At 49.7% G+C, this 22068-nt stretch overlaps 3 protein-coding genes across 29 annotated transcripts in view; 2 read left to right on the top strand and 1 right to left on the bottom strand.

Moving 5' to 3' along the window:
- Positions 1 to 22068, top strand: part of KANK2 (KN motif and ankyrin repeat domains 2) — a 468727-nt gene that overhangs the window by 340548 nt on the left and 106111 nt on the right. The window lies entirely within an intron of this gene.
- On the top strand, positions 8510 to 11457 carry TMED1 (transmembrane p24 trafficking protein 1). Of its 2 annotated transcripts, none has more exons than XM_003354060.5 (4): positions 8510 to 8714; positions 9405 to 9502; positions 9646 to 9829; positions 10441 to 11457. In XM_003354060.5, the coding sequence occupies exons 1-4, from the start codon at positions 8532 to 8534 to the stop codon at positions 10657 to 10659; spliced, it is 684 nt and encodes a 227-aa protein (XP_003354108.1). In that variant the 5' UTR covers positions 8510 to 8531; the 3' UTR covers positions 10660 to 11457. The 2 variants fall into 2 exon arrangements, with proteins under 2 accessions (XP_003354108.1, XP_084869095.1); XM_085012969.1 differs by having other exon boundaries at positions 9646 to 9845.
- Positions 11204 to 22068, bottom strand: part of DNM2 (dynamin 2) — a 99327-nt gene continuing 88462 nt past the window's right edge. For 11 of the 26 annotated variants that reach the window (XM_085012938.1, XM_085012940.1, XM_021083801.2 and 8 more), the window contains 5 exons: positions 19963 to 20074; positions 19253 to 19417; positions 14644 to 14876; positions 13388 to 13642; positions 12025 to 12918 (listed from right to left, as the gene is read on the bottom strand). In XM_085012938.1, coding sequence (XP_084869064.1) covers positions 12849 to 12918; positions 13388 to 13642; positions 14644 to 14876; positions 19253 to 19417; positions 19963 to 20074 — 835 coding nt within the window. In that variant the 3' untranslated portion in view covers positions 12025 to 12848. Of the gene's footprint in view, positions 11594 to 12024; positions 12919 to 13387; positions 13643 to 14643; positions 14877 to 19252; positions 19418 to 19962; positions 20075 to 22068 lie in introns of those variants that run through there. The other 15 variants (XR_014837610.1, XM_085012941.1, XM_021083813.2 and 12 more) reach the window with 2 other exon arrangements.

Here is a 22068-nt window from a genome sequence, read left to right as displayed (position 1 = left end):
AGCCGCTTCTTCTTTTTTTTTTTTTTTTGTCTTTTTAGGGCTGCACCTGTGGCATATGGAGGTTCCCAGGTTAGGGGTCTAATTGGAGCTGTAGCTGCTGGCCTACACCACAGCCACAGCAGCTTGGGATCTGAGCCGAGTTTGTGACCTACACCACAGCTCATGGCAACACCAGATCCTTAACCCACTGAGCGAGGCCAGGGATCAAACCTGAAACCTCATGGTTCCTAGTGGGATTTGTTTCCACTGCACCATGACAGGAACTCCTCCTTTTTTTATTTTTTTATTATTATTTTTTATTTGACTTTTTAGGCCCACATTTTCAGCATTTGGAGGTTCCCAGGCTAGGGGTTGAATTAGAGCTGCAGTTGCAGGCCTACACCACAGCCTTAGCAATGCCAGATCTGAGCCACATCTGTGACCTATGCCACAGATCATGGCAATACTGGATCCTTAGCCCACTGAGCAAGGCCAGGGATTGAACCCACATCCTCATGGATACTAGTCAGGTTCATTACCATTGAGCCACAAAAGGAACTCCTTCCTAGCTCCTTAAGAGGGATGCTTAGGTCATCGATTTTAAAATTTGAATTTTTTTTTTTTTTAGGGCGATACCTAAGGCATTTGGAATTTTCCAGGCCAGGGTTTGAATTGGAGCTGCAGCTGCTGGCCTAACTATGCCACAGATTCCAGCTGTGTCTGCGACCTACACTGCAGCTCTTGGCAATGCTGGATCCTCAACCCTAAGGAGAGAGGCCAGGGATCAAATATGCATCCTCAGGGATACTAGTTGGGTTCTTAACTCACTGAGCCACAATGGAACTCCCAAAATTTTATCTGCTAATATGCACCTAAAGCTACATATTTCCATCCAAGCACTGCTTTAACTGCAACTCACACATTTTTACATATTAAGATTCATTAAATTAGAAATATTCTGTTTCCCTTGTGAACTTTTCCTATAACCCATTGTTATTTAGAAGTGTGCCACTTAATTTCCAAACATTTGAGTTTTTATAGCTTACTGTTAAGGATTTTTAAAGTTAATTCCTTTGTGGCCAAATAATACATTCTGTGTAATTTCAATTCTTTGACATTTTCTGATACTTTTTTCTCTCTCTCTTTTTTTTTTTTTGGCTGTGCCCACAGCATACAGAAGTTCCTGTGCCAGGGATTGAACCCCCACCACAGCAGTGATCCGAGCCACAGCAGCGACAATGCTGGATCCTTAACTTGCTGAGCCATCTGGGAACTCCTGATACTTTTTTTTTTTTTTTTTTGTCTTTTTGTCTTTTGTTGTTGTTGTTGTTGCTGCTATTTCTTGGGCCGCTCCCCCCGGCATATGGAGGTTCCCAGGCCAGGGGTCGAATCGGAGCTGTAGCCACCGGCCTATGCCAGAGCCACAGCAACGAGGGATCCGAGCCGTGTCTGCAACCTACACCACAGCTCACGGCAACGCCGGATCGTTAACCCACTGAGCAAGGGCAGGGACCGAACCCGCAACCTCATGGTTCCTAGTCGGATTCGTTAACCACTGCGCCACGACGGGAACTCCTGATACTTTTTTTTTGATAGGAGAGAAATAGATTTATTAGGATAGGATACTTGTGAGAGATGCAAGTGGGCAGGCAAGGAGGCTCTGCCGACCCTTTTTTTAAAAATGGCTCAGCATATCTTTATCCACATTCTACGTGCACCCAAAATGAAAATGTACTCTGCAGTTGCTTGGTATAATAGTCTGTAAATATCAGTTAGATTAGGTGAGGATGGTTCACAGAACATGCTCAAATATACTGAATTCATCTGGATTTCTTCTGCCAGAGGGCAGAGATGGGGTCTGTGGCATCTCCTGCCCTTCTCCGATGTCTAGCACAGTGCTTGGTGCACACAGTGAACCATAACTAGTTCTTGCCTGTCTGACCTGAAAGCCAAAACAATGCAGTCATTTTTGTGGCTCTCATACACGTAGTCTATCCTGGGCTGGGCCCCAGGGACACCATGACGGGTGAAATAGCCTCTGCTCTTGTAAGAGATTCAGACACGTAGACAATGAGAATCCGGTTGGTTAAGTGCTATGATGGGGGCTGTCCCTGACGGGGACTCTTCACTTAGCTTCAGTAAGTTCAAGGTAGGCTTCTGGGAGGAGGTGAAATCTGGCTCCAAAACCCTGAGAAGGCATGGGGAGAAGGGCACTCTAGGTAACAGGATCAGGATGAAGACGTCATCCTGGGAGCATCTAATAGGGTGCAGGAATCCAAACCTGGAATTGTGAATTCAGAAAAAAAACAGTCACACAGGAGTTCCTGTCATGGCTCAGCGGAAACGAATCTGACTAGCATCCATGAGGACGCAGGTTCAATCCCTGGCCTCGCTAGTGGGTTGAGGATCCAGTGTTGGCGTGAGCTGTGGTGTAGGTTGCAGACATGGCTCGCATCTGGCATTGTCATGGCTGTGGTGTAGGCTGGCGGCTACAGCTCTGATTCAGTCCCTGGTCTGGGAACCTCCATATGCTGCAGGTGCTGTCCTAAAAAGACAAAAAGAAAAAAGAAAAAACAGCTACACATACCTGTATTGGTCAGCGGATGCCCTTAAGGGACAGGACTGAGGAGTCATGTGCAGGGTGAAGGGAAAGCAATGAGGGATGGTGACTCCCTGGGGTCAAGGAATGGTTACCAGCCAGGCCTGAAGCTGCTGGGGAGGAAGCAGTCCTGGAACCTGGAGAGAGCTGGAGTTGCAGGCTTTGGGAGTGATGCAGACCAACAGGGCAGGAGCCAGGGAATATACACCCAGACCTTCCTCTCCTCCGGCCCTCAGCTCTCCTACCAGGGCTGAACCCAACTGGAAATGAGAGGAAAAGGCAGCCAATGACTCAGTGTGTAGGTATCAGCATCCCCAACCCCAGCCTGGGGCTTGGAACAGTGCCGAATGATGAAGAGCTTTGGTGGGGAAGACAAATACTGCCTAGCACAGACTCTCAGAATTTTGTTCTGTTTTTAGGGCAGCACCTGTGGCACATGGAGGTTCCCAGGGTAGGGGTCTCAATCGGAGTGACAGCTGCTGGCCTACACCACAGCTCACAGCAATGCTGGATCCGTAACCCACTGAGTGAGGCCAGGGATCAAACCTGCATCCTCCAGGATACTAGTCAGGTTTTTAACCCACTGAGTCACAGAATGACTCAGAATCTTTTTAAAAAGGTTTTGGCATCCCCATCATGGCTCAGTGGGTTAAGAACATGACTAGTAAACATGAGGATGTAGGTTCGATCCCTGGCTTTGCTCAGAATATTTTTTAAAAAAGAACTGGTGTTGCTGTGGCTGTGATGTAGGCCAGCAGCTGCAGCTTTGATTTGATCCCTAGCATGGGAACTTCCATATGCTGCAGGTGCAAAAAAAAAAAAAAAAGAAAGAAAGAAAGAAAAGAAAAGAAATGAAACAGCAATTTGAAAAAGAAAGTCTTGCAGGAAAGTCTTGTGATGTTTCCCTTGCCCTTCCCTTCCCCCAGCACAGTGGAGGACTTGAAGACAGCAGCCTGTGTTCCCAGTATGGGGTCCTGGTCCCCAGTTCCTGAGGGAGCAGAGCAGCCCTCATTCTCACAGTATTTTGCGTGTCTGGTGGTTACCTGCAAGACCAACTCAAGGTGCTCGTCTTTTTAATTCAGAATGCATTCCTGATGTAAATTGGTGGGGCCACTATGCAGAACAGTATATGGAGGTTCCTTAAAAAACTTAAAATGGAGATGCTATATGACACAGCAATCCCGCTCATGGTCACATATCTGGAAAAGTTGAAAACTTTAATTTGTTTTCTTTTTTTTTTTTTGAAAACTTAAATTTGAAAAGATATATGCACCCCAATGTACACAGCAGCTCTATTTACAATAGCCAAGATGTGGAATCTAAATGTCCATCTACAGATGACTGGATAAAGAAGATGTGGCACATATATACAATGGAATGCAACTCAGCCATCAAAAAAGCTGAGATACAGCCATTGGTAGCAACACTGAGAGACCTAGAGATTATCACACTAAGGAAGTCAGACAGAGAAAGACAAATACCACATGATTTCATTTATATGTGGGATCTTAAAAAAATGATACAAATAAACTCATTACAAAACAGAAACTGACTCATAGATGTAGAAAACAAAATTAGTTACCAAAGGAGGAAGTGGGGGGAAAAATTAGGAATCTGGGGTTAACAGATACACACTACTATATATAAAATAGATAAAAGCAACAGTAGTGTAGCACAGGGAACTATATTCACTATCTTTGTTTTTTGGCCACACCTACAACACCTACAATCCAGGCCAGGGATCAAACTCTTATCACAACAGTAACCAGAGCCATAGCAGCAACAATGTTGGATCTTTAACCTGCTGAGCCACCAAGGAACTCATTAATTTTTTGTAATAACCTGTAATGGAAAACAACCTAAAAAAGAGTACAATATTTTATATATATTTATATATATATATATATGCATATATCACACTGAATCACATTGCTGTAAACCTGAAACCACTACAACACTGTAAATCAACTATACCTAAAAAAAAAAAAAAAAAAAAAAAAAAAGAGGAGTTCCCGTCATGGTACAGTGGAAACAAATTTGACTAGTATCCAAGAGGATGTGGGTTTGATCTCTGGCTTTGTGGAATGGGTCAGGGATCCGGCATTGCTGTGAGCTGTGGTGTAGGTTGCAGATGCAGCTTGGGTCCAGAGCGGCTGTGGCTGTGATGTAGGCTGACAGCCGTAGCTCCGATTGGACCCTTAGCCTGGGAATCTCCATATGCCTTAGGTCCAGACCTAAAATTAAAAAAAAAAAAAAATTGCATTCCTGGAAAACACGGTAAGGAAAGAGGGAACTGACAGGTCTCTGGGACACAAGATTACAATTGAGAACAGCAGATATGCCAAAAGCTGGGGTAAGAATATCTTTGGGTAATTAAGGCAGTGAAAAGCATTCACCTATGCTGGGGAATTTAGAAAGCAATGTGCATGCCCAGGGGAGGACAAATGCTCAGAAAAGACCTAAGAAGACCTAACTCTTTCATTTCTGGCTGATTTCTAGACTTGGCACAAACAGGAAGAGAAGGCTAAGGCAGAGCTGTAAATATCCAGGTGAAGTATTGAAGATTCACCTCAGCATAGATTGGTAAAGAGTAGGAGAGGTTTTTCATTGCTTTTCTTTCCATAATATAGAAATAACTCTTGGAAATCAATGACAGAACCCCAGTTTTCAAATGGACAAAAGACTTGGACATTCTTCCAAAGAAGGTATACAAATGGCCAACAAGTACATGAAAAGATGCTCATCATCATTGGGAAAATGGAAATCAAACCCATAGTAAAAGACTTGGACATTCTTCCAAAGAAGGTATACAAATGGCCAACAAGTACATGAAAAGATGCTCATCATCATTGGGAAAATGGAAATCAAACCCACTATGGATACAACTTCACACACATTAGGTTGGTTATACTAAAAATAAAATGGAAAATAACAAGGGTTGATGAGGATGTGGAGAACCTGGAATTTTGCACATGGTTGGCAGGATTGTAAAAAGGTGTAGTTTCTGTGGGAATGTTTGGCAGTTCCTCAAGAAGTTAAGCATGAAATTACCACATAATCTAGCAATTTCACTCCTATGTATATACCCTAAATAATTAAAGGCTTGTACTCAAACAAATACATGTGTTCCTAGCGGCACTATTCACAATAGCCAAAAGGTAAAAACAGGTGAATGGATAAAATTGTGGTGTATCCATACAATGGGATATTATTCAGCTATAAAAAGGAATGAAATACTGATACATTCTCTGATAATGAGCCTTAAAAACATTATGCTAAATGAAAGAAAACAGACACAAATTGTCACAAATCAAATTTATATGAAATATTTAGATTTGGTGATTCATAGAGGCAGACTGGCAGTTGCCAGAAGCTGGGGTGAGGGGGAATGAGAAATAACTGCTTAATGGGTACAGGGTTTCCTTTTGGGCTGATGAAAATGTCTTTTAAGTGGGTAGAAATGGTGGTTGCTCAGTATTGTGAATATATGAAATGCCCCTATGTTGTTCACTTAAAATGGTTAATTTAATGGGGAACTCCTGTTGTGGTGCAGAGGAAACCAATCTGACTAGTATCCATGGGGATCCCTCAGTGGGTCGGGGATCCATGAGCTGTGGTCTAGGTCAAAGACGTTGCTTAGATCCTGCATGGCTGTGGCTGTGGCATAGGCCAGCAGCTGCAGCTCCAATTCGACCCCTAGCCTGGTAACTTCCATATGCTGCACGTGCAGCCCTAAAAAAAAAAAGGTTAATTTAATATAATGGGAATTTCACCTCATTTTATTTCATTTTATTTTTTAAATTTTTTTGTCTTTTTGACATTTTTTGGGCCGCTCCGCGGCATTTGGAGGTTCCCAGGCTAGGGGTCGAATCGGAGCTGTAGCTGCCAGCCTACGCCAGAGCCACAGCAACGCGGGATCCAAGCTGCGTCTGCAACCTACACCACGGCTCACAGATCCTTAACACACTGAGCAAGGCCAGGGATGGAACCCACAACCTCATGGTTCCTAGTCAGATTAGGTAACCACTGAGCCACGATGTGAACTCCTCACCTCATTTTAAAAAGATGCTGGGAGTTCCTATTGTGGCTCAGTGGGTTAGGAACCCAACTAGTATCCACAAGGATGCGGGTTCAATCCCTGGCCTTACTCAGTGGGTTAAGGATCCAGATGCCGTGAGCTGTGGTTTAGGTCACAGACGTGGCTTGGATCCTGCATTGCTATGGCTCTGGCGTAGGCTGGCAGCAACAGCTCGGATTAGACCCCCAGCCTGGGAACCTCCTTATACCGTGGGTGCGGCCCTAAAAAGACAAAAAAAAAGTTATTACTCATTCTTCACAACTACTTCAAAGTGTCTGAGTAGTCTGAATGACAGAAACACTTGGAATGAAAAAGAGTATCAAACGTGACCACCAGTGAACTTTGACATTACAAAGTGCTCCTTCCCCAAGCTCTCCAAATGCAAGAAAGGGCTGACTACCACTAGCTGTACTCTAAGAGTAATTGTTACCACCTGCTAATCTCTCTCAGGCCTAACTTGATTCAAAATTTCCATGTAAACTTTTTTTTTTGGTCTTTTTGCCTTTTCTAGGGCCACTCCTGCGGCATATGGAGGTTCCCAGGCTAGGGGTCTAATTGGAGGTGCAGCCGCCGGCCTACGCCAGAGCTACAGCAAAGCGGGATCTGAGCCGCGTCTGCGATCTATACCACAGCTCACGGCAACGCCGGATCCCTAACCCACTGAGCAAGGCCGAGGGATCGAACCCGCAACCTCATGGTTCCTAGTCAGATTCGTTAACCACTGCGCCACGATGGGAACTCCTCCATCTAAACATTTTGTGTTATGTTTAGATGGAAACACCAAATAAGTGTTCCTTTCCAATGACGTCTTTGCTAATCTGTCTGTTTTCCAGAGGGAGGTCGACTCCAAATTCTCTAAACCAGACTGAAAGACACAACGCCCAATGGAGGAAGAGAAACCCAGAATAAAACAGCTATTTACCGAAGGTCTATGATGTGGCAAGCACTAAATAAACATCATCTCACAACAGCCCAACGAAGTAGGACTAATATCACCCATTTTACGGATGAGGCAATTGAGGTCCAGTAGTGAAGCCCGTGGCGTGTCTTGAACTGAGCAACCTCTCAAGCCCACACTCTTCTTCCCGCTTCTTGCTAATGCTAAGCAACTGGGCTGTCGTTCCTCATACCCTGGGCTACTTCAATCACCGTTTACCTGCTGACCATCGAGTTTGAGACCCTTTGGGGTTTAGGGTGGGGACAGGCCTCTCTGACTCTGGGCAAGAAATGCAGTGCTCATTAGGCTCCTCATCTCACTTCTCATCACCTCCAATTTACAGAAGAGGAAACGGAAAAAATGACGGTCCTAAGATGCTAGGAAATGAGGAGGTCAGGCGTCGGACCAGCGACCACGATTACAGACGCAGAATAAGCCTGAGACCACGTTTATATAAAAAGGTCTCCACCCGCCCTAGCTAAACCTTTTTATATGCTAGTCCTACGGGTCGCGTGGAGGGCCATGCCCCACCTCTATTTTTGACCAGCTACATCCACATTGAATCGCACAAGGGTCGTCGCGTGCGGGGTACTCTGGGAAAACAGCAAGGACCCAGCCGCCTCTACCATCGTTGTCTTAGATTTTGCCTGAGAAGAATATGCCATCATGGTACTTATTCTTTTAAACTTTCCCCCAACAGCGTTTGGGACCAGAAGTGGAGGCTTTTCAAAGATAGAGTGTGTAGGAAGTCCAGCGTTTTTAGGTTCATCAGGCATTTATTCGGTCAACTAGTCTCTCAGGGGGTCCTGCACTCCTAGCTCCGCGGCCTTCAGACAACGGAGTGAAGCGGCGGCCAATGAGTTCCGTCGAGTAGCAGAAGGGGCAGGGCTAACCCTTAAAGGAACCGCGACCTGTTAGCAAATCGGAGGGTGACCCAGATGATGGCGGCCAGCACGGCCCTAGCCTTGGCCCTATGGCTACTATTGCCTCCAGTGGAGGTAGGAGGGGCAGGGCCCCCACCGATCCAGGATGGCGAGTTTACATTCCTGCTTCCTGCGGGGCGGAAGCAATGTTTCTATCAGTCTGCGCCGGCCAACGCAAGCCTGGAGACTGAGTACCAGGTAGAGGGTGCCGGATCGGGGAGCCGGCGAAGACAGGGAGAGGGGGCGTGGCCAAACTGAGCCAGCGATGCATGCCTTGAAGAAGGAAGGAGGAGGAGCCCGTGCGTAAGAACGCGGGGTCTGAGTCAGGGAGAGCTAGGGGCGGGGGTAGTGCTTTGGAGAGGAAGGGGTGGATGTTTCGGACAAAGGCGGGGCTAGAAATGGGAGAGCGGGGAGGCGGGGCCATTGAAAGAGGGAGGCCTTCAGCGGGCAGGACTCTCGCGGGTGGGCGTGGCCTAAAGAGGTGTCAATTGAGGTGGAGGCGTGGCCATGATGTGGCACAAGAAAGGGAGTGGCCAACACGAGGATTTCCCGGGGAAAGGGTGAAGGCAAGGGCTTCAAGCAAGGCTCCATTATATTATTTGGGTTGTGGCCAAGCCGGACATAATCTGGTAAACGTTGATTAAGAACTGTGTATGCGGGCGTGACCAGATTTAGGAGCCCATCCCAAGGCCCCCCAAATCTATGGAGGCGGAGCCAAGGCAAGGGGCGTGGCCAAAAGGAGTGGAAGGGGCAGGACCACCGTGAGGGTGGTTTCCAAGCTCCGGTAGGCCCCTGGTGATGGTCTGCTTGGGTCGGTCCAGTCATGGCCTTCTGCCAGGTGCCCTTGGTCTACCCTTAGTCCTCCACCCGCTCTTACCTGCCCCCCAGGTGATCGCAGGTGCTGGGCTGGACGTGGATTTCACTCTGGAGAGCCCTCAGGGAGTGCTGCTGGTCAGCGAGTCCCGCAAGGCAGATGGTGTGCACACGTGAGTTACGTCCCGGTGGCTGCCCAGGTTCAGTTACAGTCCTGCCCCTCTCTGGCGGCCTCGGGTTACCACCCTGCCTGCCTCGAAAAGTCCAACTGGACAGCCAGTCCAGACCATGTCAGTGTGTCTTTCTGTCTGTCCAGGGTGGAGCCCACGGAGGCAGGGGACTACAAACTGTGCTTTGACAACTCCTTCAGCACAATCTCCGAGAAGCTCGTGTTCTTTGAACTCATCTTTGACAGCCTGCAGGATGATGAAGAGGTGGAGGGCTGGGCAGAGGCTGTGGAGCCTGAGGAGATGCTGGATGTCAAGATGGAGGACATCAAGGTGTGCCCAGGTGGAGGTGGGGCCACTCCTCTCAGATTTCTGTCTTTGGGCTCTGCACTCTCACCTTGGCTGGGGTCCCCCTTGGCCTGACCTAGCCTTTCCTATATATGGGTGCCCCCAACTTAATAACAATAGAACATTTCTAGGTGTAAACCTTGTTGTAAGAGCTTAAATAACTTGTTAGATCTCCATAACCACCTTATATAGGTAGTATACGCTAATTATCCCCCATTTTGCAGTTGGGGAAACTGATGCACAAGATGGCTAAGTAACTCTTCTAAGGCCACACAGCCAGCAACTTACAGAGCCAATATTTGAACACAGGCAGTCTGGCTTCACTAACTATTTATTAACCATAGTAAGTATGTTCTTTATACTTCATTAGGCATTCAATTCTCACGGCAACTTGGAGGTTTAATTCTGAGGAGGAAACTGAGGCCCAGAGAGATTATTTACTTGCTCATGGTCACACAGCCAGAGAGTGGTGGAAGGATTTAGACTCAGGCAGCCTGGCCACTGAGTCTGTGCTCTCAGCTCTCTGCCCCCAAACACGAATTCTCACACTATTCTGCATGACAGAGGCTCACCCTGCTTCTCCCTCTGTGCCACAGGAGTCCATTGAGACCATGAGGACCCGGCTTGAGCGCAGCATCCAAATGCTGACTCTGCTGCGGGCCTTTGAGGCACGTGACCGCAACCTGCAAGAGGGCAACCTGGAGCGAGTCAACTTCTGGTCAGCTGTGAATGTGGCCGTGTTGCTACTCGTGGCCGTGCTGCAAGTCTGCACTCTCAAGCGCTTCTTTCAGGACAAGCGCCCTGTGCCTACGTAGCCCCCTGCCATGGAAGAACAGGGGAAAGGAGGAGCAGCAAGGCGCATGCGTGAGACTGGGGGGGTCCCTTCCCCAGCTTAGTTTCCTACAGGAAGGGAAGCTGTGCAGTCTGGGCCTGAGGTGTGGCCCCTGCGGGTCCCCTCCCTTCCAGGGCCCAGCAAGAACACAGGCTGGCTTGTAGGCAAGGGCCCCCCAGGAGGGATAGCTCAGTGGCTGAACCTGTTTTCCTGGAAAACTGTGCATGGGGGGCACTGCAGCATCCGAAAGCAACCTTTGGATTTTCTGGCCCTGCTTCTCACTCCTCCTGTAATTGTGCCTTAGCTGGAATCTTCCAGCCTGCACTAGCAATCCATGGTGCAGCACGGGGCCCAAGAAGCCAAGTCTTTCCCTTCCCTGCTGGCACCTCCAAGCCAGGTGACCATAGGAGGGGACTTGCTGCTGTGGGATCCCATGCCTGCCTTCTTGTGGCTCCACCCAAGGCCTGTGCTGCTGCTGGGAGTGGCCTGCTCATGCCAGAGGCCGGGAAGGAGACGTGGCTGCAGTGTTCTTGCCAGAACAGTCACTTTATTGACAGGAAGGGGCTCTGGCCCTTTGGCCTAGCGGGGGGGCGGGCTGGGTGTGAGGTCTGGTAACAGAACTCAGGGAGCAGGGCCTGTAAGACCACCCGCCCCTCCCGCTTTCCCTGCAGGGGCCCCAGACAGGGCTGAGGGGTGGCCCAGCCAAAGCCTGCACAAGAGCCTCATGGAACAAAGAGCAATCTGGCCTGAGCACTGGAGTCAATAAATTATGGTCAGAAAATCATAGAGCCTTATGACTGGGGCTCAGGGACACCAGCCGGGACAGACCTGCCCCCAAGGGGGCAGCCAGGCAGGCGGGAGGGGTCTCCCACGAAGTTCAGAAGAAAGGTCGGGCAGGAGCCGATGGAGGTGGTCGCCTGGGCACAAGAGAAAAATCAGAAAGCAAAGTTTATCTGTGTCCCCGGCTGGGCTGGAAGGCCTGTGCCCCCAAGAGGGCGAAGGGGAAGTCCTCAGGATTGGGGGAGTTGGGAGGGGGTCCTGACCACTGCACAGTTTGAGGTGGAGGGCCAAGATCCTCCTCCCCTCAGTAACTCTGAATTCTGCCTCAGGCCCCCATCCTGATCTCTACTGCCAGTGCTGTGTTGGGTTGCAGCCAGTCCTCTGAGTATGGGTGGGGGGAATATCTGCTCCCATTCCTGAGGTGTTAAGGAAAGGTAAAAGCTCTTCGCTCTAGAAGAAGCAAACACTCCCCCAAGGGCACAGTGCATGGTGGGAGCCCCGCTGGGGGGGAAGGTCAGCAGCCCACATACTCAGCCTAAACGTCAACACAAAAGGCCCACACAGCAGCCACCAGAAGCGTCTTCCCTTTATTTTAGTTTATTAATAGGATACAGAGTGCAGGCACTTACAGTGGTCAAACCGAGCGAGCGAGCGAGCGAACGAGCGAGAAGGTCTGCTCAGACAGGCTGCCCGGGGCTCACCCGGTGGAGGAGGCTTCTCCACCCCTTAGCCCTCAGCCCAGGCTGCCCTGGAGGCCCCGGGTAAGAGAGAGCGGGGTTGGCCGGGGCCGAGGGTTTTCCGGACCTGGCAAAGGCACCTCTGGCAGCCGAGGCTGGGCCGTGCGGTTAATACGGCCAAGGAAGGAATATGTACAACTTGGGTGGGCGGGTAGCGCTGGGCCCGCTGGGCCCACTGGGCCTGGCTCTCCACTGGGAGGTCTCACTGCCAAGAAGCAGACACTCCTTGTGCCCCAGCAAGGACTAGGGGTGCAGACTCCCTTGGTGCTGTTTCTAGAAGGCCTGGTCTGCTCAGGCTTTCCTGGCCAGAGAAGCCCCTGGGTGAGGCACCTCAGCCTGGCTCCCTCATTCAAGATGGTGCTCAGGCGGCAGCTGCCTGCTCTGCTACCTGAGACCCCATCCCCCAAAGTGCAACACCCCGGCTGCCCTCATCCTGGGCTGCCAGGGCCCCTCCATTCAGTGCTGTGTCCAGCTGGAGATGGGGGCCAGGCCAGCCCCTGCCTGGGGGCCGGGGTTAGGGAAGAGTCAGGGGCTGCCCACAGAGAGCCTGGTCCCGCATGGGGACTGGAGGACTAAGGGCGGCAGATGGGCCCAGACCAATGAAGCTCCTGCACCGAGGGTGCTCGAGGACCCCAGAGAAGGTGCCCCCCGCAGCCTAGTCGAGCAGGGATGGCTCGGCTGGGCGGATAATGGTGGGCCGGCTGGGCGCAGCAGGGGGTCTTCTGCTGCAAAGAGAATAAAGACAGATGGGGGAGGGGGGATGGCAGTGAGGCTGGAAGCAGGGCAAGGACCAGAATCCAGGCCCCACCACCCCTGCCCCAGGATGCTGCCCCATGCTCCTTTGAAGGCTGCTAGGGTGCCAGGCTGGGGTATCAGTATCCCTGCTGTCACTCCCTTGCTCTGTGACCCTGGACAAGGCGGGCAATGACTGATGTGTGTGTCCTCAGAAAGGAACTGGGTCAAAACCAGAAGAAGGGGCTCCATGTGAGGGGTTCTGAGCTACGTGGCGGGCCCCTTTGCCCAGGTAGCAGACAGGCCTGGGAGCCCTTGAGTCCCCCACCCTGGGAATTTGACCTCTCTGGGCCTCAGTTTCCCCACCAGCCCAAAGGGGTACCAGTGACCCCTCCACTCCCTGCATGGGACAGGCTGGTGGTTCTAGATGACAGGTGGCAAGGGGAGGGTGTCCAGCCTTACCTGGGGACTCCGGGGGGTATGCCGGGTGGAATCCGAGCTGGTCGAGATGGGATCTGAGGCGGGGCCGAGAAGGGGTCATTGTTGGCAAACACGCCAGGATGGGGTCCAGGCCGGGATGGGATGGGGGGCGCGGAGAAGGAGGCTGCTGCTCCCACCGGCACAGGAATCAGGGGGGGCCCCGGGGTGGGGCCCCTCACTGCTGGGGGCCGGCCTGGGGGGTGCACGCTGGACACAGGCCGGCGTTGCGGAGTGGGGCTGTGGAGGAAGTAGAGAGTGTGAGCAGAGATGGTGGGTCGGTGCACCAGCCATATCAGTGTGGCCGCAGAAGCCCACAAGGCAGGGCATGGGGTGCTGGCCAGGGTGACCTCCTCTGCGACACAGACGGGCACCAGTGACCACCCAGTCAGATGCACATGAGTACTAGTTCCTGGGCAGATGGCAGCAGAGAAGCGCTGGGACCCTCAGTCCAGCCCCAAGACCTGAGCTGGGGCCCTAGCACCTATCCTTGGCCACGAAGGGCTCCTGCTTCCTTCTAGCCTTGCTCCCTCGGGCACTTCCTCTCACTGGCCCCATTCAGGCCTCCCCACCTCCTCCAATCCACCCCCTATAGCCAAAGATCCTTTCAGAGCCCAGCCCTGTCCTTCAAATCAGGTCCAAATACCTCCAGAGGCTGCAAGGCGCACAGGCCCCTGTCCCAGGCTCCCTCTGAGGCAGAGCACCTGCTGCCCCCCAGGCTGGATGCTCTGCCCTCTCCCCAAGGCTCCCTGAGGGCTCAGGGGGGCTGGCACCTTCTGAGATTTCAGTGACTAAGCCTCTCTCCCACCACCTCCACTATCACTGGTTAGGTGGCCCCTTGCCCAATGCTCTGACTTGCCCATGCCAGGGTCTCATTTCCATCTCACCTCTAAAGTGGTCAGGGTGGGAGATGCTGGTTACATCCTCCACGTGTCCATCCAGATTCTCCCCACCTGCCATTCTCAGCTGTGCTCTGTGCTCCAGTAGGTTCAGCCCTACGGCCAGGGTTGCCCAGGCCCCCTGCTCTCTCTGGCTTCTGTTTAAGCTTAGCCAAGGGAAGGAACCAGGAGACAGGCGAGCTCTTAACCTGCCTTCAGGCCTAGGCGGGGTGGCAGCCCCTACTGTGGCAAGCTGGGTGCTGCACCATCTGTGGTCGGGCCCCTTTACCCCGCCCACCCGTGGGCTGTGCCCTGACGGACACTTGGGGGGAGCTGGCCTGTGGGTGACCAGGCCTTGCACACCTGTGGCTGCTGGTGCTCTGGAGCCAGGTGTCATCAACGGGCGGGGGCACCGGCGTGGACACGGTGCTGGTGCTGATGTCCCCAATGATGTTGAGTGCCTCCTTGAGCGCATGGTACATGCGCAGCATGTCGTCCCGCCGCTGGGCCTGGTCAGCTGACTCCTCCATGAGGCTGCTCTGGTCGGCTGACGAGTACAGGTAGGCCAGCAGCTCATGGTGGATGAAGGCCTTCGTCTGGGGGCAAGGGTTGGAGAAGTCAGGGCTTCCCACCACCCCAGCCAAGGACTCGGCTGACCACTGTGCTAGAAGAACGTCCAGCACACTTGGTGGGGCAGTGTCTTTAACTTTACTGCAGATCATGGGGGACGTTTACAACAAGGTGAGTTTTCCACCCAGTTGTCTCCTGAGGCCCCTCAGGGGTGCTTGATAGTGTTCTTTCAACCCGTTTCATGAGATTCTTATGAAACTTATCCCTAGAATCTTGTCTCTTTTATTGCCATCTTTTGTCCTGTCATATCTTGAAACTGGCTTCTGTTCAAAACTGCCAGTATCTGTTCATGAACGTTGTACTTTGTTTCTTTCTGAACCTTTCTACGGGATACAGTGGTTTTTCAAGTAATTTTCTTGGGGTTTCTAGATACACATGTTTACGTTTATTTGAGTGTCTACAAATAAGACACTAAAAAGAGGAACATTTTTTCCTATTTTTGTTTTCAGTGTTCACATCGTTAAATTATTTTTCTTGTCTAAATGCATTGGCCAGTAACTCTACAAGAAGGCTAAATAAAAGTGGAAGTAGCCAACTTGTTCTTGATTTGGGGGATGCTTCCAGAGCTTCCCCATTAAGGGCAAGAGTGGATTTGAGACTGAAATACATCCATTCAATGGATATATATCTTGTAACAAAAGTCTCCTTCTACAATTAACTTTTTAAGAATGGATGTTGATAGCTTACCATTAGAGAAACACAAATCAAAACTACAGTGAAGTATCACCTCACACCAGTAGCCATTATCAAAACATCTACAAATAATAAACGCTGGAGAGGGTGTGGAGAAAAGGGAACCCTCCTATACTGCTGGTGAAAATGTAATTGGTGGAGCCACTATTGAGAAGAGTATGGAGGTTCCTCCAAAAACTAAAAATAGAGTTGCCATATGATCCAGCAATCTCACTCCTGGACATATATTCAGAAAATATTAAAAACTCTATTCGAAAAGATACAGCACCCCAATGTTCACTGCAGGACTAATTACAATAGCCCAAGACATGGAAACAAACCAAATGTTCATCAGCAAATGAATGGATAAAGATGTGGTGTACACACACACACACACACACACACACACACACACACACACACACACTGGAATACTAGTTCAGACAATGGAATATCAGCTCTAGAAAAAGAGGAGCTCCTGCTGTGGTGCAACAGAATCAGCAGTGTCTTGGGAGCTGCTGGGACATGGGTTCTATCCCTGGCCTGGCACAGTGGGTTAGGGATCCAGCATTGCTATGGCTGTAGCTTAGGTCATGACTGTGGCTCCGATCCCTGGCCCCAGAACTCCATATGCTACAGGGAGGCCAAAAATGACCAAAAAATAAATAAAAAAATAAAAAGAGTTGAACTGGGAGTTTCCACTGTGGTGAGGTGGGCTAACGGTCCAGTGTTGCCATAGCTGTGGTATAGTTTGCACCTGTAGCTTGGATTCAGTCCCTGGCCTGGGAACTTCCATATGCCACAGGTGCAGCCAATAAACAAATAAATAAATAAATAATAAAGAGATGAGCTATATCACTCAGCTATCAAAAAGAATGAAATAATGCCATATTTAGCAATGTGGATGGACCCAGAGGTGATCATACTAAGGTTAAGTCAGACAAAGACATATATCATGTTATCACTTATATGCAGAATCTAAAATATGATATAGGAGTTTCCCGGTGGTGTAGCAGATTAAGGATCTGGCATTGTCACTGCTATGGCTCGGGTTCAATCCCTGGCCTAGGAACTTCTGCATACCACTGGTGTGGTCAAATAAATAAATAAAATGATACAAATGAACTTACTTACAAAACAGAAACAGACTCACAGACATTGAAAACAAACCAAAGGGGAAGGGGGGTGGGGTGGGGGGGAAGACAGATTAGGAATTTAGAATTAACAGACACAAACTACTATATACAAAATAGATAAACAATAGGTGCTACTGTATGGTACAGGAGGCTATATTCAATACCTTGTAATAAAGTATAATGGAAAAGAACATGAAAAAGAACATACACACATATATATAACTGAATCACTTTGCTGTATACCAGAAACTAATACGACACTGTAAATTAGCTATACTTCAATTAAAAAATTAAAAAAAAAGAATAGATATTTTATTTTCTCTAATGAACTTTCAATATGGCAGAGGTGACTGTGCTGGATGGTCTTTGACTTGTAAATCATGTGAATACATTTGCTATCCAAACAAATTTTGAAAAACTCGTAAAAGGGAAAATAAATATAACCTAAATACACAGTGAAAACTCCTTTGTTCACCCTGGCCTTCTTAAATTCCAAGCTCCCCTTCTAGGGTGCAACTGGTCACCAGGTCCTCAGACAGACTTCCAGATTTCGATGTATATTAGATCAGATAGGTAGGTAGGTAGATAGATAATAGATACATAAAGATTTATCGATTTCCCCTTCTGTTTTACACAAATGGAGTCTTTCTGATTATTGTTATCTCTATACCTTTTCCACTTAATAATGAAACTTATTATAGACCTTGAGATGGTCCTCATCCTTTTGCTTTTTTGTGGGTTTGTCTTTTGTCTTTTAGGGCCACACCTGTGGCATATGGAGGTTTCCATGCTATGGGTCTAATTAGAGCTACAGCTGCCAGCCTACGCCATAGCCATACCAGATCTGAGCCGCGTCTGCGACCTACACCACAGATCACGGCAACACCAGATCCTTAACCCACTGAGTGAGGTCAGGGATCAAACCCTCAACCTCACGGTTCCTAGTCAGATTCATTTCTGCTACGCCATGACAGGAACTCGGTTTTTGGTATTTTTTGCAATAGAAATGGATGTTTATTTAATGGATTCTAGCAAATGGATAGAATTCCAGTCTTTGGCCACTATAAAATAATGCCAAAAAGAAAAACCCATGTACATGCTGAACTTACGCGCTGGCAAATATCTCTGTGGGAGAAATTCCTCTAAGTAGAACGCTAGGTCAAAGCATACATTCATTTAATTAAATTAATTTATTTATTTCATTTTGGGGTGCCCCATGGTATATGGAGCTCCTAGGCCAGGGATCAGATCCACCATAGTGGTGACCTAAGCACTGCTGCATCCTTAACCCACTGTGCTGGGCCAGGGATTGAACCTGCTTCCCAATGCTCCCAAGACCCACTAATCCTGTTGCACCACAGCGGGAGCTCCCATATATGCACTTTCAATTTCATGGCTGCAGCACCCTACATACTGCATATTCCATCAATATGTGGCGACTATACCAGGACCTATGTAATTTAACACTAATCACCACTGAGGAGGAGACTGGGAAGAAGGAGTGAAAGGGAAGAGACAGGACTTTTGTTTTATTCCCTGTCATATTTAAAGCTTTCTTAGTCACAAGACAAACCAAACGGGGGTATGTAGCTTTCCGAGTGCCTAGTGCTGAGCCCAAGGCCTGAGGTGTGAGGCTCCTGAACCCTCCCTGAAGCAGGAGATATTAGGGTGGCTGTGTTTCACCAAAGAGAAGCCTGAAGCTGTAGAGGCTTGGGAGCCCCAGGGGAAGCAGGGAACACCCTGCAGTAAAGGCAGGCTGGGCTGCAGGCCATCAGGAGGCCACTGCTGGAGAGAGATTCAGCCTGGGTTTGAATCCCACCTTGCACTCTTCTGAGTGACCTGGGGTAGGTGTCTTGACCTCTCTGGGCCTCTGTTTTCCTGTTTGAAAAATAGGGATGACAGCGATCCCTCTGCTAGGGTAAGGCTGAAAAACTTTAGAGAACGTGCATCCGCAGGGATTAGCTTCAGTTACCTGATTAAGCAGGACTGTGAGCTCCGTGTGCCTGTACCTTCCAGTTTTCCAAGAGGCTAGTAGGATCCTGATGCTGATGTTGAAAAGTGGGTGACTCACTCTAATTTTTCAGGCGGGAATTGAACCAAGGCCACAGCAGTGCCAATGCCATGTTCTTAGCCACTAGGCCACCAGGGAACTCCCTGATCTTTTTTTCCTGCTTTTTTTTTGGGGGGGGGGTGTGCTACACTTTTGGCATATGGAAGTTCCCAGGCTAGGGGTTGACTAGGAGTGGCAGCTGCTGGCCTACACCACAGCCAAAGCAACGGTGGGTCCGAGCCACATCTGTGACCCACACCACAGCTTGTGGCAACGCCGGATCCTTAACCCACTGAGTGAGGCCAGGGATTGAACCCACATCTTCATGGATAACAGTTGGGTTTGTAACCCGCTGAACCACAGTGGGAACTCCTGAACTCCATAATTTTTAATTTTATACAGACTGTGTTTGGGCCAAATGTGGCTGTGGCTGCCCACCCCGCCTCGCCCCGAGATACAGGGGCCCAGAGGGCCAGGCACTCACGTTATTGATCATGAGGTGCATGATGGTCTTTGGCATGAGATCACGGATGGACTTGTTGATGATGGCCACGTATGAGTCCACCAGGTTTCGAATGGTCTCCACCTGGCGCTCTAGCTGCGGGTCCATGGAGAAGGTGTTCTCCTGGGCTCCATCCTCATTCTCTGCCTGCAAGCGGGGAGGGGAGGCAGTGAGGGGTGGCTGAGGTCTGAGGTGAGTGTGGGGAGCCCCCTTCTCTGGGAATTGCTTGCCCTATGCCACCGGCAACTGACCCTCTGGGGCTGGCCCCCAATGGCTACATTGGGGCCATGTAGCTCTGCCTGCCCCTGGCCTGAGCGGCCCAAACTAGGGGTGACCACGGCCCAAGATCAGCTAGCTCCTCTCACCTGGGGACTGGAACATGTTAACCAGGGGCCCATGTTCCTGCCGCCTCAAGGACAGGAAGAGGAGAGAAAAAACAAAGCAGACAGGATCCTGGACCATGTGTGTCTCTGTCTTTGACTTCAGTTGGAGAACCTTCCAGGCACTGATGACAAAACCCTCTCCCTGCTTTCTGCATGGTTTGCTTAAGAGGGTATGGGCTACATACCTTCAGAGAGTTCTGGTAAACATAGCTTAAAAAGACCCATCCCGTGAGAGGCTGGCTGCTTCTTATTCTCCCAGGTAGGGTCAGCTCAGCCCAAGGTGTGCAGACCAGGCAGGGCGCTCCTCACCTGGTCCTTCTCAGGGTAGACCCCGGCTCGGAGGAATGAGGCCTTCCAGCTGTCCACGTCCTCCTGGGAGTCACAGGCCAGCTCGATCTGCCGCAGGTCCTTGTAGACGTTCCTGCAGTGAAAGGAAGGGACAAGCCATAGGTGGCTTCTTTCTGAGCACCAGGAATGGGGCCAGAGTGACTGAGAAAGTGAATTTAAAATTTTATTTTGACAAAAGACCACACACACACAAAAAAAACTGGAGTTCCCATCATGGCAAAGCAGAAACAAATCTGACTGGGAACCATGAGGTGGCAGGTTCGATCCCTGGCCTCGCTCAGTGGGTTAAGGATCTGGCGTTGCCATGAGCTGTGGTGTAGGTTGCAGACGCGGCTCAGATCTGGTGTTATTGTGTCTTTGGTGGAGGTCGGCAGCAACAGCTCTGATTAAACCCCTAGCCTGGGACCCTCCATATACCCTGGGTGCGGCCGTAAAAAGACAAAAGATGAAAAAAAAAAATTTTATCTTGGGAGTTCTTGTTTTTACTAAGCAGAAACATACTCAACTAGTGTCCATGAGGGTGTGGGTTCGATCCCTGGCCTTGCTCAGTAAGTTAAGGATTCAGTGTTGCTGTGAGCTGTGGTGTAGGTCGCAAACATGGCTCAGATCTGGTCTTGCTATGGCTGTGGCATAGGGTGGCAGCTGCAGCTCCTAGTCGACCCCTAGCCTGGGAACTTCGATATGCCTCAGGTGCGGCCCTAAGAAGACAAACAAACAAACAAACAAACAAAAAATAAAAACAGAAGGGGCAGTGCAGAGCCTCAAGGCTGGAGAAAAAATGGATGGATGCTACGCAGTGTTTATGGACAGCATTCTTTATTTATAGGCCAGGATCCGTGCTACACACATGCCATCCTGTTCCATAAGACAGGTGCGGCTGAGGTGGCCCAGCTGTCCCAAAGTCTTCGAGTGAGATTTGGGTTTGAGGTTAGGCACAGATGGCCTCATGACAGTGCTCTCTGGCCAACCAGCAGTCAATGAGTGGCTGCCCTGAGACATCTGGAAGGAGTTGAGGGTGGGGACAGGGTGAAGGGGGACATGTTATTGTTGTTCCTCCTCCCACCTGTTGCCTGGAACATCATCATGATGGCTGGAGTTTGGGCAGCCATCTTGGTCAAAGAGGAGGAAGGCTGAAAAACAGGAAAGTGTGGGCCTGGAAGCCTGTGGGACTGCCCTGGGTGGTAAAGTCTGGATTTGACTGACATAAAAAACAAAGCTTCAGGGAGTTCCCGTCGTGGCACAGTGGTTAACGAATCCGACTAGGAACCATGAGGTTGCGGGTTCGGTCCCTGCCCTTGCTCAGTGGGTTAAACGATCCGGCGTTGCCGTGAGCTGTGGTGTAGGTTGCAGACGCGGCTCGGATCCCGCGTTGCTGTGGCTCTGGCGTAGGCCGGTGGCTACAGCTCCGATTCGACCCCTAGCCTGGGAACCTCCATATGCCGCAGGAGCGGCCCAAGAAATAGCAACAACAACAACAAAAAGACAAAAGACAAAAAAAAAAAAAACAAAAAAAAAAAAACAAAAAAACAAAGCTTCAAAAGAAAAAATCATGGACATGGAGAACAGACTTGTGGTTGCCAACGAGGAGGGGGAGAGAATAGGATGGACTAGGAATTTGAGGTTAACAGATGCAAACTATTGCCTTTGGAATGGATAAGCAATGAGATCCTGCTGTATAGCACTGGGAACTATGCCTGTGGTCACTTAGGATGGAGCATGATAATGTGAGAAAAAGGAATGTATACATGTCTGTGTGACTGGGTCACCCTGCTGTGCAGGAGAAAACTGACAGAAGACTGTAAATCGGCCATAATGGAAAAAATAAAAATCATCATTAAAAAACCAAAACACTTCTATCTTGTTTTCCCTACTATTATCCTGGGTTTCCTGAACTCACCCTTTTTTTGTTTGTTTTTTAGGGCCACGCCCTCAGCATATGGAGGTTCCAAGACTAGGGGTCAAATAAGAGCTGTAACCAGGAGTTCCTGTTGTGGTGCAGCAGAAAGTTGAATCCGACTAGGAACCATGAGGTTTCGGGTTCGATCCCTGGCTTCGCTCAGTAGTTTG

Source organism: Sus scrofa, chromosome 2, assembly GCF_054392235.1.
Source record: "Sus scrofa isolate SSC_HxYL_T2T_F1_AM1 chromosome 2, Sscrofa_HxYL_maternal_Yorkshire_Landrace_v2.0, whole genome shotgun sequence".
NCBI lineage: Eukaryota > Metazoa > Chordata > Mammalia > Artiodactyla > Suidae > Sus > Sus scrofa.
The sequence above is the reverse complement of the archived record's forward strand: the minus strand, read 5'-3'. Positions and strand labels throughout refer to the sequence as shown.

Bases quoted from the DNA above. Each gene is read 5' to 3' on its own strand.
- TMED1 (XM_003354060.5), top strand. From the start codon at position 8,532: ATGATGGCGGCCAGCACGGCCCTAGCCTTGGCCCTATGGCTACTATTG. The intron at 8,715-9,404 runs GTAGAGGGTGCC...CCTGCCCCCCAG, and splicing joins GCCTGGAGACTGAGTACCAG to GTGATCGCAGGTGCTGGGCT. The intron at 9,830-10,440 runs GTGTGCCCAGGT...TCTGTGCCACAG, and splicing joins TCAAGATGGAGGACATCAAG to GAGTCCATTGAGACCATGAG.